The 18876-nt window shown below is 40.8% G+C and overlaps 1 protein-coding gene across 5 annotated transcripts; it reads right to left on the bottom strand.

Moving 5' to 3' along the window:
- Nucleotides 1–903: 903 nt before the first annotated feature.
- LOC130186929 (nuclear receptor subfamily 5 group A member 2-like) lies at nt 904–10984 on the bottom strand. 5 transcript variants are annotated; one of them, XM_056404284.1, is made up of 7 exons: nt 10863–10984; nt 10555–10657; nt 6626–6767; nt 4324–4949; nt 4094–4234; nt 3204–3351; nt 904–3085 (listed from the first exon to the last, which is right to left on the bottom strand). In XM_056404284.1, the coding sequence occupies exons 2-7, from the start codon at nt 10654–10656 to the stop codon at nt 2832–2834; spliced, it is 1413 nt and encodes a 470-aa protein (XP_056260259.1). In that variant the 5' UTR covers nt 10657; nt 10863–10984; the 3' UTR covers nt 904–2831. The 5 variants fall into 5 exon arrangements, with proteins under 5 accessions (XP_056260259.1, XP_056260258.1, XP_056260261.1 ...); XM_056404283.1 differs by having other exon boundaries at nt 10795–10930; XM_056404286.1 differs by having other exon boundaries at nt 4094–4213; nt 10795–10929.
- Nucleotides 10985–18876: the final 7892 nt, after the last annotated feature.

Below are 18876 nucleotides of genomic sequence, written 5' to 3'. Positions count from 1 at the left end.
TATTTCTTTGAATTTTTAACCATAACCATCAGAAAATGTTCAGGAGAAAGAGTCTGGCACAAATGCAAGAAAAACAGTTCACTGCAAACATACTGCAATTAACAAATGTTTTGATATCACACACCTCATGAGTCTTAAATTGCTTCCATTCTTTTATGTTAACAATTGTAAAGCCACATTTGCAAGTACCTGTAACGGTCTCTGTAAGTTTCCCGGTAAGATTCTGTTGTGTGCCTCTAACACTGTGTATTTAATCATGCTGCCATGTTTTGTCCTTGAACAGGACGGATGCCAGCTTGATGCCAGCTGGATGTCAAGGTCGGGTAGGAAATGGGCTCCAGTGAGGTGGATGAGATCAGATAGGGCGCCTCCACACAACAAGATGAGTGCATTATGTTGATTAAGCCTTTTATTAAAGCAGAGTGGAGAAAACAGGTGGTTGAAGGTGTAATCGGTGGATCTCAGCGACTGATAAACAAAGGTTTAAATGTGCTTTGACTTTAACCTGCAGGAAGTGTGCCTGCTTTCCCATCATCCTCTGGCTTCATGTTCCATTCAATAATAAATATGACGCTTCATGTGTAACAGCATGTATATTGTTGGAGCTTGTTTTTCCAAAAACTAAACTTCACCTTAAGTGGACCAATCGGACTCAGCGTCATTCACCTCTTCATCCCTGCTGCTCCATCAGAACTCATGTTGTGTGACCAGACATGGCTTCAGCCCAGGGGCAGACTGAATCATCATTCAGGCCCCCCTGTTCACACAAACCCCCCCACCTCTATTTGCTGATGTATTTAGGGTATAAGAGTAGTTATAAATTTGGCCACTATGTTCATCTGGGAGGAAAATCATCCCGATCACAATTACAACAAATATGAAAAAAATGATGTGCTCCAGATGGGTTGTGTGCCATTACTTCAGGCCATAGACGTTTATTTGAAATGATACTATTCTCCAAAGGTTTCAGAAATGCCACGTAATACACCGGCTGTGTAATATGATTTAATGATGTAATGGTGCCCCGGTAAAAAGCACAGCGACTTAGATGTGAATATTTCAATCAAAACAAGCATCACACAGTTACAATAACAGGTTATACAAGCCATGATGTAACACATGGAAAACATTATAACTTTAAAGCTTCATAAAGCAAATATAATCAGTATTTTTATATCAACAGTGGATCAGACAAACCCACAGAGAAATACAGCCACAAGAAAGCGATTCTGGGTTTGAGGCCTATTATGATAAAAAAACGGAAGCAGCATCAGTTAAATTCTGCGGAATGAGACCAATCACACTTGTTTCGTCATCACAAAGCCTGCAGCAGTTCAATAACTGAGCACTCAACGTTCCACCATACGGTTCCCTCCTCAGCAGATGTGAATGAAACTCTGTGTGTACGTTCAGGAGATATCTCAGGACGACCACAGTGAGTTTAATACAATTGCTGCAAGGCATCTTGAGCTATGAGCAAATATATGATAGGCCACACCCACTTGCAACAATCAATATGATGTCTCAGATTTTGGTTAATTCTTGCCTACAGAGCATGCACACCTAAACTGATGAAATTCTGTCAGCTGGGTTTTGTGGTACACAGTTTTGGTTTTTGGCAAGACGTGCTCACATTTATCATAATTGGACAAATTATTACTGAGTTTTGTCCATTTTGCTGGTAAGCCCCGCCTCTTATGAAGTTCATTGGTCGATATTTTGAAAACTAAATAACAACGTTTATACAACTTCTGATAAACTTGGTCCAAATCCACAGAATTTGTAGTAAGAGTTTCATGTTTCTAGCTCATTTCAGTTCATGGGAATTTAAGCTACAACAGAAGAGAAAGAATGACGCCCTTTGGGACTTGAACTCTAATTATCACCAACTCTGCGTTTCATCTCAGCCTTACATAAGTTTTTAGCCTCTTTCAGCTTACTGTTTGGTTTTATAGCCCACGATTGTACTGCTTTGGTTCAGTCTGAAGGAGAAACAAACAGCTGCTAAAGACACTGTACACGATCTGTCCTGCAACAAACAGACACAATTAGAAACCAAGTCTTAGTCTATTTCTGCTTCCCCCACGTGACCAAAAGTCCTGATTCAAGTTGAACTGAAATACAACTTGAACCATTATAATTCAATTTTGGCCAGTTATAAGCCATTATTTACAGGTTACTTTCAGTAACTGCACATTATCATTGGCACTAATAATTAAAGCACATTTGGTCAGTGTCAAGAAAAAACCCCAAAAGGAAGCGCACTTTCCATTCACTGTTGTAGACCACAACACTTACAGTAAGAATCGGTTCATTTAAAAAAAAAACCTTATTTGTCTCACATAGAGCTGCAATGCATTACTGCATCTAGAATCTAAAAGATATTTATGTTGGCGGCATCTTGTGGCAATATCAAGAATGACACTGTGCACGGGACACTGAGGTTTAGGCTGAAAGCAACACACACACACTGCATTCCTTTCACTGAGAAATACAGACGTATTCTGTTTTTGGAGCCTTTTTATACTTACACACCAGCAATTACTGTGTCTATCGCTGTACAAGATGCGTAGAGATAGAACTGAACTCAGATGTTGGGCGGGATGTTGCGGTGGGATGTTTGACGGCAAACAAACATATTTGCCAAAACTTCAGATGCAACTAGTTTAAGTGGACACAAGTACCCATTTATAATATTAATTATTGTACTATATTTATTAATGCTAAACTTAATTCTTCAAGCACAGAAAAATATCAGGGATAAACTCATTGTGTTAAACATTTTTACAGCTTAATAACAAGAGCAGCCGATCACAGAGTCTCTTGAATGTTCATGGCCAGCTGTGCTTGGCGTGGAGCATCTCAATGAGCAGGTTGTTGCAGGGCACCTCGCCGCTGAGGTGTCGACAGTACAGGTAGTCTTCAGCGAGGGTGCTGAGAGAGCGCAGCTCGGACAGACACAGCAGCAGATGAGTAAAGCGTCCGAGGTGCTGAGAGGAGGTGCGCGATGTGTACTCCAGCAGGGCTCCCTCAGCCTGCTCCTGCACACTCTCCACCAGCTGATGCTCCTCAAGGTCTTTCACATCTGGTCAGTGCGGGGGAAGGGAAAACAACCACAATTTACCGTCGAAGTCTGTGTGGATGGAAGACCTTTTTTGCATATATGAACCTTTCTCTGATAAAAAGCATAAGCTGTCACTGACCTGGGTTAAAGAGGATGAGGAACTTGATACAGGCAAACTCTTGACGGTCCAGCTTTAGGATATGGAGCCTCTCAACCAGCTCCTGTCCTCTCTGGACCAGGCCGGCCAAGGTAGGACCAGCTTGAGAGGCAATGTCTGACAGCTGCACCTGGACCACAGAATACATGTACAGACATCATGAACAGTCATGAATGTTCCTCTGTACTGCACAGCTTTTATATTCATGTGTAATACATTCTACATAAAATTAAAAAATGTCCAGTCCTCCCCAGTGATGGACCAGCACCTGCCTTTTCTTTTGCATCTGGCCTCATCAACCATCAACAACCACATTACAGTAACACCTTGGAGTATTATCCCTGCACAGAACAGATACTGTCAATACTGTGCTCTTTTTCACATCCTGCTTAGAGTTTTGTCAGCACTTTTGTACATAGTTTTTTTCATAGATTTATTTTCTATGTATATTTATCTTTTTGACTGTTGAAGTATTTTACCTTTTTATTATTTCCTGTTAATATGTTTATTGTATACTGCACCAAACACCAAGCCAAATACCTTGTAAGTAAAGTATCTTGCAATAAACCTTAATTTATGATTCTGCCCTTGTGATGATGTCATCATCCCTTTTTCATGCTGTTGTAGACTGACACCCATGTGTCATGCAATCTGTTTGTATTACAAGTACTCATTATGTGTTTCAGTGCTATCAACAATTTTAACTATCAACAATAAATGCACATATAAATAATAAATTATAAGCAACATGGGGAAAACAACAACATGATTAACTGGACAGGAACGAAGAGGTGAAATGCTGCCCCCTATGGATGTGGAGCAAGTAGCACGATCTTCCACATTACACCTTTAAAGACAGTAAACTATCTCACCTCCTGCCCAGTGACCAGGAGCAGACTGCCCACTCTGCCGTACAGGACCTGTCTGGATATGATGTCCAGGATCAACAGTTCACTCCAGCAGCTGTGCAGTAACTTCATCTGATCACTGACCTTGGTGCAAAAAACAAAGAGCTAATACAGTTTAAATACGGGTTTTATCAGGCTCTTTATGTTTCTTTTAATAATGTATATAAAAGTGAGACCAGCAGGTCGGATGTTACCTTAAGTTGTTTGAAGAAGATGGAGGTGCGAGCCCACTCCACGATGGACAGCAGCGTCTGGTCAGCCATGACGCACATGAGGCTGAAGGTGCCGGGGTTCCCGAGTCTCCTCCAGCCGGTCTGCTCCTGCTGGATACGAGCGCTGATCTTATTCTGCAGTTGCAGCTCATCTGGATCACAGAGCAGGAACTCCGTCACCAGCCGAGGCATCCCGGGACCTTGTGGAGAGCTTGAGTGTAGCTCGTCTGAGTCGGTGTAGGTTGCTGCAGCAGAGCCTGGTGGACTGTCACAGTTGTTGGTGTGCTTGGACTTGATAGTCCAGTTTGAGAAGGAGACGCTCTGGTACTGGGGGCCAACAGGGGAGCTGGAGGGCAGAAGTGAACACAGTGATGGAGGCTGGTAGCTGATGCAGTCGTTCTGCTCTGTGGGCAGGATGCAGTCCGGTTGGAGGCCGGCAGCGAAGGTGAAGTCTCTCGGGTGGGCTGAGTAGACCACAGGGGGGCTGCTCTCCAGTCTGAATCCACCAGCTTGTATCAGAGCCTTTCTCTGCTGCTTCAGGGCACGGTCTCGCTTGTACATGGGACCAAACGTGTTTCTGCCACCTCGCATCCGATCTGCTCGAACAGCTGAGGACAATGGCCGATTTGTTTAGAGCATCAGATTTTCACTGATGTAGAGTGTGCACACACTGTCCTGCTGAGCAGATCACCCAGACATCATTATGACTTTAGTAGGCCCTGGGCAAAGGTGGAAGGTGGGGGACTTGAGTCACATGACTTGACTCAAATCAGACTTAAATCACAAAATTAAGGATTTGAGACTTGACCAACACTGATAAAAGACTGGACTTGACTTTTACATAAGTTATGTTTTGATTTTGAAATGATGATAATGATTTCTGGTGTGATGGCTGCAAACCAGCTCTCATGGGGAGCAGCTAAGTCCAAAAATACTAAAAAAGAGAACAGAGCACAGAGCAGGTTCCACATAGAGATGTAGCCTATAGTAATAGTAATAACTAGAATGACTCACACGCCAAACGATCCTACACATTAAAGAGTGATAAAACATTCCTGGACCCACTCCTTTAACCAGATCTGCACTAAAATGTAATGATCTGGTGCAAATAAGTTTAGGACTTTTTTTTTTTCATCATATCCTGATGTATGTGCTCCTCTATGATCATGTGTCAGTGTGTTTGTCTGACAGAAGCTCAACATTGACTTTTATCTAGTTTTAAGCCACATACACTTTTTACACCTTGGAGGTTTTCAGCTCTATATTTGAACCAGATGAAGGATTTTAGTCGTCGGACGTCTGGATCTGAAGTTGTCAGAGAAACAAGCTGAGGAAATGTTTGTTGTGGAGAGGAGGACACCTCTGTGGATCGTTCAGCTGCCGGTAAAAACCTGCTGAACGTCTGCTTCATAAGTTATCAGAGAAACAATCAGAACAAAGGTTAGCATCAATCTCAGCTCCAGCTCTTCCCTGAGTCTCTGTCCTCTGTACAGCGTCGCTCAAACTCAGACTTTAAATGTCAAACTGCTTCATTCAGTGTTTTTAACATTAGAATCACCAGGTCTGTTTGATTTCCTGAACCACTGACACTGAAGGAATCCAAACCGGGAGGAGCTTACGATGATGGTGGTGAAAAATCCCATGATCCCACACTATTTCATGACATCATCCAATGCTGTCTTTTGATATTGTTTTGATTGCCCTAGAGGCAGAAGTTACAGACGGTGCGTTTAAGTGTTACACTGTAATTGTAAGATTGTTTTCAATATGAGTGAATATTACTATTAAAATTATTTTGGCTGCTTGGGAGCAAGACATTCGGCCAAACGCTGTACCTCTATGGATATACAGGAACAGCTGTGCACCTGCTTATTCATGCAATTACCCAGCCAATCATGTAGCAGCAGAGCAGTGTATGAACTCCTGCAGATCCAGGTGAGGAGCTTCAGTTAATGTTCACATCAAACATCAGAATCTCAGTGACTTTGACTGTGACGTGATTGTCGCTGGTTTGAGTTTTTGTCAAACTGCTGATCTCCTGGATTTTCACTCCTAGTCTTGGAAACCTGAATTTTAGCCATGTTTACAATCTGAAGGACTAACACTCCAGCAAGAAGACTATAGAGCTGATTTCTGTCATATGTCGACTGGACAGGCTGCATGATGCAGGAGACAGCTGGATATTTGTAAGATGCATGTGTCATTGGGTGCAAGGTTTTCCATACAACAGCAGTTCAGTTATTTCACATTAATGTTGCAGGTAAAAAAAAAATGCCATCCTTACCTTCCAGCCTCATGCCGACATGAAGACACTTCTGAAACCTACAGAACGGACAGCGTTTCCTCTGAGCTTTGTCGATCCTGCACTCCTGGTTCTCTGCACAGACGTACTTCTTGTTGTTCTGAACCGTCCTTTTGAAAAACCCCTGTGAGTGATGACGAAGAGGATCTTGTCATGATACCCAGTAGACCTAGCACAGCATGCAGAACACAATACAGCATCTCCAGTATAATCCTCTCAGGCCTTTCTGTATCCTGGAACTATTTTCTTTGTTGAATGGTTTCTGACACAGAGAGACGTCTGACAGCAGAATCACCAGAAGACACAACTTCATTACTGGAGTCAGAGCACAGATCCTCCTGGTCAAATATTACTCCAATACAAGTGAAAGTTTACTTGAGTACTAAAGAACTTTTTAGTAGAAGTGTTGAAAACTGCATTTTTATGTCAACACATTGTTGATTTGTTCCAGATTTACAGAACCTGATGACTCTAAAACAACCTGACTGACTGACTGACTGACTGACTGACTGACTGACTGACTGACTGACTGTAGAACCTGTAGAATAAAAATACTGTAGGATATGATACAAGGATGATAAAAATAGCCATAAAAACACAATTGAATCAACATAAGGAGCCTTTATTGTTTTCTTCTTTCTTTTTTTTTTTAGTCAGTGATGAAGTCTGGTCGTGGTAAACACATTGGATATTTTAAAAAAATGTCAAAAAAAATTTCTAAACCTTCAAACACAGACTTCAGATCAGATCAGGTCTCTGGTGAAGAATCTTCTGCCTCCTCTTTACACAGTGTATGTTCTATCACATTTTCAAAATAAAATAAAATTCATTCCAATGACTTCAAGCTCTGCTTCAAAGTAAGAGTACTTCATAGAAATGTAGTGGAGTCAAACGCACAATATTTGTCTTTAAGTGTATTGGAGTCTGAAGTTTACAAAAAGCAACAACTAATAAGTATAGATACTAGAAATATATACTCAAGTAAATGTACTTCATTACTGTCCAATGCTGAGAATCACCAGACACTAACCAGCTTGTTGCATTTGCATCTCTGGCTGAGAGGCGGCCAGCTCTCTGACACCAGAACCTGCTGCACAAACTAACATCCTCATGTGTAGGCTAATGAAGTTTAGTGTAAGTTTAGTCAGGAGGACTCTCTCTATTCCGCTTCCAACCAATCAGATCTCGCCACGATCTCAACCAGCCAATCACATTGTCTCTGTAATACTTAAAAATGTGTTCTCCTCTCATGACATCACGATGGGGTCTAATCGCCACAGACTTTCATTCATAGACATAGAGCTGTTTCTGTGGTAATATCTAAATGAATGTTGGTTAAACATGACAAAAAACGGCTGGTTTTTGGTTACAACCATTTTTTAATTATACAAAAAATAAAAGAAGACTCTTATTGGTTTATCCTCAACATATATTTAGATACACAGACTTAACTACAAGACTGAGTAAAAATATACATTTCATTGAATACTTTAAAAGTAAATATTTCATATTTCATAAAATTCATATTTTTCTATACAGTTTGGGTCATGGGTCGTGAAGTGTGGATCCAGCCCATGACTAATTCAATCATAATGCATATTTGAGCTTCCATTAATGAAGGTTGACCAAATAAAAATGTGAATGTGAACCTGTAGCTGTGGAGTAGTAGTAGTAGTAGTAGTAGTTTATCTCATATTATTTCTAATCTATTATCAAATGTGTTAAATTCACACTGTTGAGATGAAATGGCCACAACAGGCTGTTTTGGGCTCGACAGTGAGAATGAATAACTTTCTTGGTCAGAGTTTCCAACTGTTTATAGCTTCCATTAGACTGTTTCTACAGAATAACATATCACCCCAAATATGCTGCCTATGTTGTTGACAATGTTTTTTTTTCAATAGTTGAATTTATGATTTTCATGATCAGTTTATGTAACTACAGTAACTTGTGGTACAATAAATTGTGTTTACATCTTGTTTATTTACTTTAACAATATAACTTATCCATGTGCACATTAATGCCAACAGTGCAAAGTAAAACTGAACAGCAGACCTGCGGTAACACTGCAGCCTAACTTTATTTCTGATGATCCATGAATCACATGTTTTTAATCAGCACATTTTTCATACCTTTTATAATGACCCAAGCTGAAATATTATGGGATGCATCAGGGACGTGCGATGACATTTTGGGGGGCAGGGGCTCAAGTGAGAGAAAGGGCAGCTCTCATAATCATTTATAAAAAGAAATGTTTTAAAACAAAAAGTTAAATCACATCTCTGACTTAGTTACTGATTTATTTGAAAACCCCTACATTCAAACAAATGTTTAATACATAACTACTCATTACTGATTTCTACAAAATAATCAGTTCACACTGAGACAATGATCTTCTTTAGTATTCAATATTTCGATTTTTTTCACAAGAGCAGGCAACAACAAAGGAAACTGACACATCGTGCATGTTTTCTAGTCTGCTAGTTTCTAGTATATATTGAGAATAACTGACTGCACCAGGGAGAGGGACATAATGAATTTAGAATTTTCAAGAATTGCACTGATAACTAAGGACTTAGTTACACTGTGTGCCTGCAATTCCTTCCTTTTACATTTGAGGTAGGGCTGTCTGCACCATGTATCTGTTGTCACTGATGCTGATCTATTATCTCTATTAGCATACAACAAACCAATAGAATGAATAGTTGTTCAGTTAGGGGTCTACAATCACAATGATGCAGTCACTGTTAAAGGCAGGACGCTACAGACAAAAAACATTGTTTTTTCATTTAGTGGTCAATTTTGAGATTTCAGTCTATTTTCATTCCATAACATGTCTTCTTTTGCACTAATGGAAAGAAAACGTTCAAAATGCACATTTAGATGCTGTTTGTTTTACTACCCTCTATCTGTTTGCATCTGTAGATTTAACCTAAATTCACCAAACAAGCTAATCTGCATGTTTTAACAACATTTCAGGGGCAGTTACTGTCTGAATGTAATCAATTAACTGGGGAAGTTCCGTGGTGATATCTTTTAGTTATGCAAATTGGCGAATTTTAATTGGTTAACGTCTCATTTGCATATACATGTGGTGATGGTGATAACTTTATTATACAAATGATACAAATTTTACTATATTCACCTGTAGTTAAGTACAGTACATTAGCCTGTCTGACTACCATGATAAATGTTGGCTGACTATCTGTAAACTCTGGCAGCTTATTCCCTCGTTCATCACCACTCACCTCAACAAGGGAAAACCACCTCAACGGGAGAAGTTGAAGCGCTGGGAGGTGCTGCCTGCCTGTCTGACGTCACTGGCTGTGATTGCGTGCTCACCAAGCATCGCCTCTCGGCTGAGACCAATCTCCCGACCTTATATTTAGATTTTTAATTCAATCAGTATATTTGTTTGACAGGGAAGCTGTGCGCAAACAGGAATATATGTTTTCATTTATCAAAGGAAGCTCCCCAGAAAAAGGCACTTTCTCAAGCCCCCTTTGCTGTCTATGTGCGCACGTGCCAGGGATGCATTAATCAGCAGATACAGTCAGTTCTACTGCTTTAAGAAACACTTTATTTCACATTTAAGCCTCATTTTAGAAAAAGACTGACATGTTGCTTCTGTTGAGGTTAATAAACAGTGATGCTCATAGAGAACACCGCAGACCTCAGATCCAAAGAAAACTAAATGTTTTTAACAGTTCTTTGCTTTAGAAATCATTGTCCTACAATATCTGGTAGTTTTTACTTTAGCTGTGCGCGCTCCCGCGAGGGGCACGCACTGAGAACCACATCTCTAGGCTAATTGCCCAAAGGTCCCGGGGTCGTTTTCACTGAAAAAAACAACAACTTTTCAATAACGTCTTTGCAACAAGAACAAGAAAATGACGGAGGAGAAAGTCTACCTTGCAGCTTTCACAGGTGAGCAGACCGTAGTGATATCCAGAGACTTTATCTCCACAGACTGGACACGGCTCCTCCAAATCCACATCATGTCTGCACTCCATTCTGGGAAACGGACGTGAAAAAGAGGCAAACTTACACTTTTATGAGTCTTTTATGAAACAAAAGTTTTTTTTATAATAGGCTAGTAGATTATAAAAATTAAGTTAAATCAGCAACTCTAGAAGATACCTGCGTCTCACCTGTTGAATCACCTTTGTTAAATCCTACTGGGTGTTCAGTGTTGGTGAGTGTTGGTTGCGCAGTGTACCTGAAACAGTGACGTGGAGTGATCAGAGCATCCCTGGTCTCGTGTCATCATCCTGTGGAGGAGGGACTCTGTCCATGGTTCTGACCCGGTCTGAAGCTGCAGCTAATAAGCATTGTCCAATCACTGAACTCACCTGTTTCAGGGTCTATGTACAGTCCACCTTCTCAGCTCTGACGTGCCTTCACCTCCACTATTCTTATAACAGCAGAATGTACTGATGTATATTTCCCGCCTGTTTGTTGCTTGCGATTGATGTTTCTAGATGATAAAACGGAGCTTTGAACGCATCCTCAGCCTCCTGTCTGAGGCTGCACCTCACCTGGTAGTTCACCTGTCAGTTCAGGTGAGGTGCAGCTGTTTCTGTAACTTGGCTTTTAGTTGGATCATTTCATGTTATGCTGTAGCTTCTTCATTATAATGTAGATCAGAGATCAAGTAAAACAAAGTATTGAATTCATATTCATTCGATGTTAAAACATGTCTGTTTTTATTTCACTTTTGTCGGTTTGGTTGATTTTTAAGCTGTAATTTTTAATTTGTGATACAGCAAATACATTTTTTAAATGTTGATTCAGGTTTATATTTCCAGCAATTTGAATTGTTATTAATTAAAATGTTTGTCTGTATAGTTTCTACAGTTTTTATGCCTTTATTCAAGCTGCAGTGAGAGAGCGACAGGAGACTCGGGGGGAGAGAGAGGGGATGACATGCAGCCGCAGATCGGACCCGAACCCGGGCCGCTGCTGGTTAGGACCAAGCCCCAATGGCATGCACTCCACCAGGTGAGCCAGTAGGGCGCCCTGATTTCTGTCACTTCTTTTTTTTTCTACTTAAATTAGCATGCTAACCAGCTAGCTATGCCCCCGTCGGCCCGTCTTGTCACTTTCTGCCACAGAGTCACTGTAGCCTCCAGTTTGTCCTGAGGAAGTAGCTGCTCAGAGGACGTATTATATATATAAACATATATATATTTTGTAAGCACAACATGGCTGAAGCTCTCTCATGGTAAGACTGGTAAGTAGCCTAAACAGTTGTTTATGCTAACGTTAGCTATGTAGCAATATGAAAACTTATTAATATCTTCTTTAAACAATGTGACAGAGGGCAAGAACACCCTCATAATCTGGGGTTATGAAAACCTGACTGTTATTAACCTCCTGGAAACCACGTAGCTGTGAAATGATGCTAGAGTTTTTGGACAGGACAAGCCTGGATAAAGCTTGATACACATGTACCTGCTTCCATATGACCTGACTAATAACAATACAGGACTCCTCAAGAGAATTTGGTCACATGCTCAGTTCTTTTTTTAATAATGGGCAGCTCAACTTCTCCACAGCGCCAGAACATTATTTTCATATATCAGACATAACGTGAACTCAAAGTAACACTATTAACAGTGAGCTCACATCCTCTGTACCACATCATTTCAAAGAGCACACAGCAGACGGCCATTTTTGGGTAATTCCAGTAAAAAGGCCATTTCATGTTTTAGTGCAGTGGTTTTTTTTGACCATTAGATGGAGGTATTGTATTAGACAACAAAAACACCTACAAGTCCAGTTGTACAGAGTAAATGCGAGTGAGGCAGAATGACATGTAACCAGGGACGTTATATTTACATAGCGTTTGACACTTGGCTATACCCCTAACCACACACCTTCAAGTTCATTTCTTTCTTTTCTTTTCTATTTTTCTTTTCATCTTATTTTGCTTTGAATCTTATCTAAATTTCTCTCTGTTACTTTTGACCTCAGACACACATACAAAGTACATAATGCATTCCCTGGCCCCTTACCCCAACCTTAACCACCCCAACTGAATGCTTAATCCTGACGTAAACCTGTTTCTAATCCCAACACCGAGTCTTAACCCTCAAGTGACTGTTCGAAGTTGTGAGGACGGCCAAAATGTCCTCACCTTTCAAAAATGTCCTCAATCTGTTGAGAAAATACTTTTTTCAGTCCTCACTATGTAGCATTTACAAGTGTACACACACACACACACACACACACACATTAAAGATATTGCAGGATTATATTTTAATGTTTCCATTGTTATACATTGTTAATTAGATTTTGGTTGCAGATGATTATCTATGCTAACACATGTGCTGCAAGAAAATCAAACACATGCAAATATACCTTGAAGGTGTAAAACCTAACCACAGCGGTCGGGGTTCGAGTCGCACTATATCGCCCTCTTTCTCTCTCTCCTGTCTCTCCATGTCTGTCTCTCTCTCACTCTCTCTATCAGAATAAAGAGACAGTGCTTCGGTCTGCTTGGTTTAATTGCTCAACGATCTATTGGTAATTCCCTGGGGCTCCAATAGGGGGATCGCGCTTCTCTTCTATCTATCTATCTATCTATCTATCTATCTATCTATCTATCTATCTATCTATCTATCTAAACGTGAATATATGTTAACAGTAGTTTCGTCTCACTGCTAAGTTCATGTGACAGCAAAAAGTGAGTCAAAAGTATACTGCGTATCATATCTCACATGTCATGTAATACATTAGTTAAAATAGTTGGTTAAGTTAAAAACATTACAATAAGCTAAAAAGATACAAGATAGAAAGACACATCAGAGACTGAGTGTGTTGGGAATATGTGTGAGTGAGGCGAGAGCTGTGTGTGGTTTCCTTCATCCATCTCCCACTACGTGACGGGGGAGCAGCTCGCTCTGAGCTTCAAAACCGCTCTTCAGAAACCTGTGGGTGACGTCATAGAGGCTACGTCCATCTTTACTTACAGTCTATGAGTGCGGCCACTCGTACAGTTATGAAGCGTAGGTAACCAGATTTTCAATATACAAACCAAGACACTATGTGTCTGTTGTGTCATGCACCTGTCAGGCAGCTTCAATAATCTTTGCATGCATGAGAAGGCTGTAATGGGGCAGACATATAGGTATAAGAAAAGCATCTTACTTTTTTGCATTGGATATGATCCTCAGGTTTTCCTTGTACAATACCAACAACTTCCTGTTGTTTTAACACAAACACCTCTTTCATGGTATTAAACTCACCTTTAACCTGCCAAGAGGTTCATTAAAGCTGGAGATACAAAGAAGATCAGGTAGCAGTCGATGTTTGAACTTTTAGTCCTTCCAGTGTGGACCCTGATAGGAAAGCTGAGAGCTTGCGGATTGGATGGAGTTCACAGGCGGTCAGAGCATCTGCTGGGATATAGGACAGCTTTGCTGGATCCAGGAGCTCAGGGTGACTGCAGGCACTTCTGGCAGGAGCCGAGGTAGCCAGGCTGCCCAGGGTTCTTACAGAAAGTGTATCCAAGCTTTCTTCACTGGCAGTGGCTTTAGACAAAGGTGAGTAATCTCCTCTTCTTGTTTGAGCATGGGATGTAACCAGCATGCTGTGATGCTGATGCAGTATTTAATCATGGCGTTTTAATGTCCGTCAGTAAAGCACAGCTGCTCCGCCACATTCATGGCTGGGGTTAAAGTCAATGGCCTGGTTTCCTGGGGTTGGTTCAGTCCAAGGAATACTCAATAGCTATTTAATCTTACTTTAGGATTGTGTCACATATGACTGAGGGTAACAGAAATACAGAGCACACAGCCCAAACCAATCATCTTTTAATAAACAATAAAGTATTTCCACCTGTTTGGAACGAGCACATCTTCTCATCTGTATTCCTGTCTCACTCAGCGGGGACTGGAGGACTCTCAGCTTGGTGCTGCAGTCACTGGAGGATCAGAGCTGTTCTCTTCTGTATCTCAGGGAACATAGAGTTGATAAGGGATAAGTGTGTTGTGGCAGTAATATGGGATTAGTTATTTATGCAGCGATTTTTTTCTATACAAAATCATTAGAAAATGTGTCATTTTACAAATATCTGTGCTCATCTCGAAACTATCGGAGCTGTTTGACTTGGCCACTGAAATCACCACATTTTAATGTAAGTCTAGATTTAGACATTGTCTGTGCTTTTTTTATCAAAACTGTCAGGGACAGAGCTGATAGACCAGAGAGACACAGGTCGTTTTTTGAAAAATAATAAATAATGTCTATAACAAAAACACTTCAACCCATAATTCTGGGACCATAAAAGACAGAAGAAGAACAAACAGAAGAATAAACATAGGGGAAACATACTGTATATACTGGCTGATCAGGCCATTCAGAAGCACATGGGGATAGATAACCACAGTACATGCTGCACCATATTAGGAGTACTGAAAGTACTGAAACTCAAACAGAATTGTCAAAGAAATAATAACAAAAAAATCAAATGACAAGACACTGCCCCCCCCCCCCCCACGGTGCTGGAAGAACATGGTGCAGTCCAATTTGTAATCAGCACCAAAGCAAACTAAATGTGTGCTCCTCAAATAGATCACTATACTGCCAAATGTTATTGATAAAACAGTGTATGTTATATCAAACCAAATCCTGTGCGTGCAGTTATTTATCTGTTTGTATATGTGAATTGAGTGTCATGCTAAGACAGAAAGACTCTTAAACTAAGTGAATAAAACAAATGAAAAGAGTTCCACCTTGCCTTGGTCCAGTGTGTGTCTGCTGGTGAAGCCATCACACAGCAGCATTTGTTGTGTGTTGCATTGTGTTACTCTTGGGGCTGCTAGTGCTGCTCTGCATTTTTAAGGTGTTTGCAGACCTGCGTTGTTTAGTGCAGTTGAAATGGGCTCTGGTTGGAGTTCACACTTGAATCGCTCCTGTGTGTTCAGAAATGCATCAGCCAATTGCTTGCATTCATTTTTATTTGTCACATGCCAAGGTGCAAAGCACAGGAAGCAAAGCGGTGAAATGAGGGTGGGACTCGACAGCAGGACAGCCTGTGCAAAGCCGCAAAAAAAAAAAGAACAGACAGACAGTGGTGGGTTGTAGAACCTGAACTGCCTGTGAAGCTCTGTCACAGTTAGAAACCTTCCATCTGGAGTTGCAGTGAGTGACAGCCTGCAGTTTGCATAACTCTTCTCAACCCATCAAAGTGTTCGGGCTTCTCTCAGAGATGAGGAGGGATGTTGTCTTTACATCAGCTCTGCTGTAGGACAAACTGAGACTCTTACAGCGGGAGCAGCATCAGAGGTTGGTACATACACTACATGTTCTTGTACCCTTAACCTCGGATCTTCAGGGGAACTGTTGCTGTTTGTAGTTGTTTTATCAGGATTCTGTCTGCCCCCCCCCCCCCCCCCCTTTTCAGGCCTGTTGTCAATGATCATGTTACATCGTCTGTCCAGGACCAACAAACTTCTGCTTTGGGAGAAGATCTGGTTTATTTTTTCTTACCCATATTGTGATTCCACCACTTCACATACGCTGCATTTATTATTATTACTAGTTTATTGTAGTATTTATAGTACTTTTTACTTACTTATTTGCTTCCTCTTTCCTAACTCAGTGTTGAGCAATTTCCCTGCAGGAGGACTCGGCGACATCAGCAACAGACATTTTTCTGGCTGTGGCAATGTGGGGTTTTACATTTTGTAGAAAAGTCAATGTTTGGTTTGTCGGCCATTTTCTTTAGTCTTATTACACAGACTTTAGGAGCTGTTGTTACATTTGTGCTGTGCTCTATTTTCACCATGAGTCCTGGTTAGAGGAGGAGAGGGAGGGTCTGCCTCTCTGCCTGTGAACCTGAGGCAGAACTGTGTTGTTGAGGTCACATGCCGTTAAATATTTCTTCCCTCTAAACTTCTCACATGGTTTCATTTCAATAAATGTTCAAATGATCTAATATCTCACCAAAAATCAAAGATTACAGAAAAAGTCTAAAAACAGATTTTTGGATCAGAACTTTGTTTTTGTTCTTTCCTCTCTCGTGAATCATCTGTCGACCTCTCAGATATATCTGTCCCTGTTTATAAAACTGTATATAAAGTTGTTAAAACTAGCTCCACCTCCAGCAGCTTCAACAGTAACATGCTGCTCACACACTGATGCTTCAGCATTAATGATGTCATATATAATCGTACGGGCCTATCAGTCAGGGACCAAACCTGGACTTTTACTTTGATACTTTAACTACATTTAGCTGCTAATACTTATGTACTTTTACTTGAGTAGGATTTTTCATGCTTATAATGGAGTATTTTTACCTTGTTGTATTGGATCTGAATACTTCTTCCATCACTGCCATCCTGTTCATTTTACTCCCACACTCACAACTCATTCTCTCATGTTTGTGAAACCCCACACTGGATTTCCTTTATTGGGTCAGAAACATGACTGAGGTCTGTCTCAGACACACCCACACACACACACACACACACACACACACACATACACACGCACACACACACGTCTCTGTCTGTTTACTGTTCCTGCAGACATTTGTGGAAAGAAAACACTGCTGTACACTGTGACTTACAGTGATTTCATCTCTGCTCTCCCACCAGTGGCAGCTTGATCTCTTTGATTTGAGTTTTTTATTATTACCCACATTACCCACAAAATTCACATTAAAGCATTAAAGAGGAGCCATTATGGCCATTTGAGTGTTCATTGTTTTATTCTCGGTGTCTGCTGAAACAGATTTACATGCTTCAGTGTTTCAAAAAGGCTATCTTTTTCTTCTTCTGTACATCATATACTGCACTCTATTCACCCTCTGTCTGAAATGCTTTGTTCGAACTCAAGGCTTCTGAAGAAGTCCTCCCTGAAGTGGTGAGAACACAGTGTCTTTTCAGCACGGCTACAAAACTAAAACTCTTCCTGGCCTTCATTTTAAGTAGTTATGTGCTGTGCCTTGTGTGTGTGTGTGTGTGTGTGTGGGGGGGGGGGGGGTGCCTATAGCTTGCAGGGGGTGTCCAGCTTGCAGGTGGGCGGCACTGAGGGACGTATTGACATCAACAGGTTTAGGAAGTAAAGCCTGGACCCCTAAAAAGGCATTTCATACAAATGAGAAAAATGTAGTTTCTGCCCTGAGAGAGTTACTCCCTTTGGCGGTACGTTCAGCCTTGAGACTTCTTAGACCATTTACACACACAAAAAGCTATAACTCACTATAGGAAAGGGACAACTCAGAAAAGCATAACAGATCCTCTATAATCTATAATAAGCTGAATCTTAAGGAGAGAGGACAGGTTATAAACTTATAAACTCAGTGTATCAGCTATATCCACAGCTGAAGTGAGATTGCATGTGAGCCAGCCTTTGCTGAAGGAAGTTTGTTATATCATGTAATCTGGAAGGTAGGAATAAAAAAAAAAAAAAATGGGGAAAACCCCTGGAAATAATGGTGTGAGCTGAACATGGCAAGGCCCAGGTTCTGGAAAGTTAGGGGACTTTTTGAAATCTGACACCATTAATATGTCCTGGTAGCTCGGTTTAGGGAAATCGAGGGAAGCGTGGACACTATTACTTCCAGGGTGATGATAGGTTGTTTTTAGAAAAATAGGTGGAGAGTCCACCTGAGAAGGAGGGATGATTTCACTATATAAGAAGGTGCACAGGCACTTTGTTTTCAGTTCAATGCCCAGGAGCTGGCTCAGGTTTATCCTAATGTGAAGGAATAAACTTGCATTGAACTTTGACCATCTCCAGTGAATTCTTTGAACTTTTTGGGACTCCAGTATCTGTGCATGAGTGTTGTTAGTTACATGTTGGCAAAGAGGTCCAGACTTGTGGACCTAGTGTTGTCTTCACATTCTGTATACTCCCCTTGTCCTCCAACCCGCCTTCACTAAACCACTAAAATAAAGAAGCTTAATTGAATTTTTAACACACACATGAAGAAACAACTTGCCATTCATCACAAACTGTGTGAATATCTGAGTTTTCCCTCTTCACAGTGCAGAAAGACTGCATTTATTCAGTGGACCCCACTCGTTTTTATTACAATACTGCTGTCATAACTGTCTTCTTTACTAAAGTAGAGATTTGTTGTTAATATCATCATTTCTTAAGGTACTGCAGAGGTGGTAAACAGTATTTTTATCAAGAGATAGTACTTGTATAGCCTAAGAAAGTAGCAGAAACGTGCAGAAAGTAGTTTTGAATGCATTTCATTGGAGGCGCTCCCAACA

The sequence above is a fragment of the Seriola aureovittata genome, chromosome 18, assembly GCF_021018895.1.
Source record: "Seriola aureovittata isolate HTS-2021-v1 ecotype China chromosome 18, ASM2101889v1, whole genome shotgun sequence".
NCBI lineage: Eukaryota > Metazoa > Chordata > Actinopteri > Carangiformes > Carangidae > Seriola > Seriola aureovittata.
This window is presented reverse-complemented; position numbering and strand designations above follow the sequence as displayed.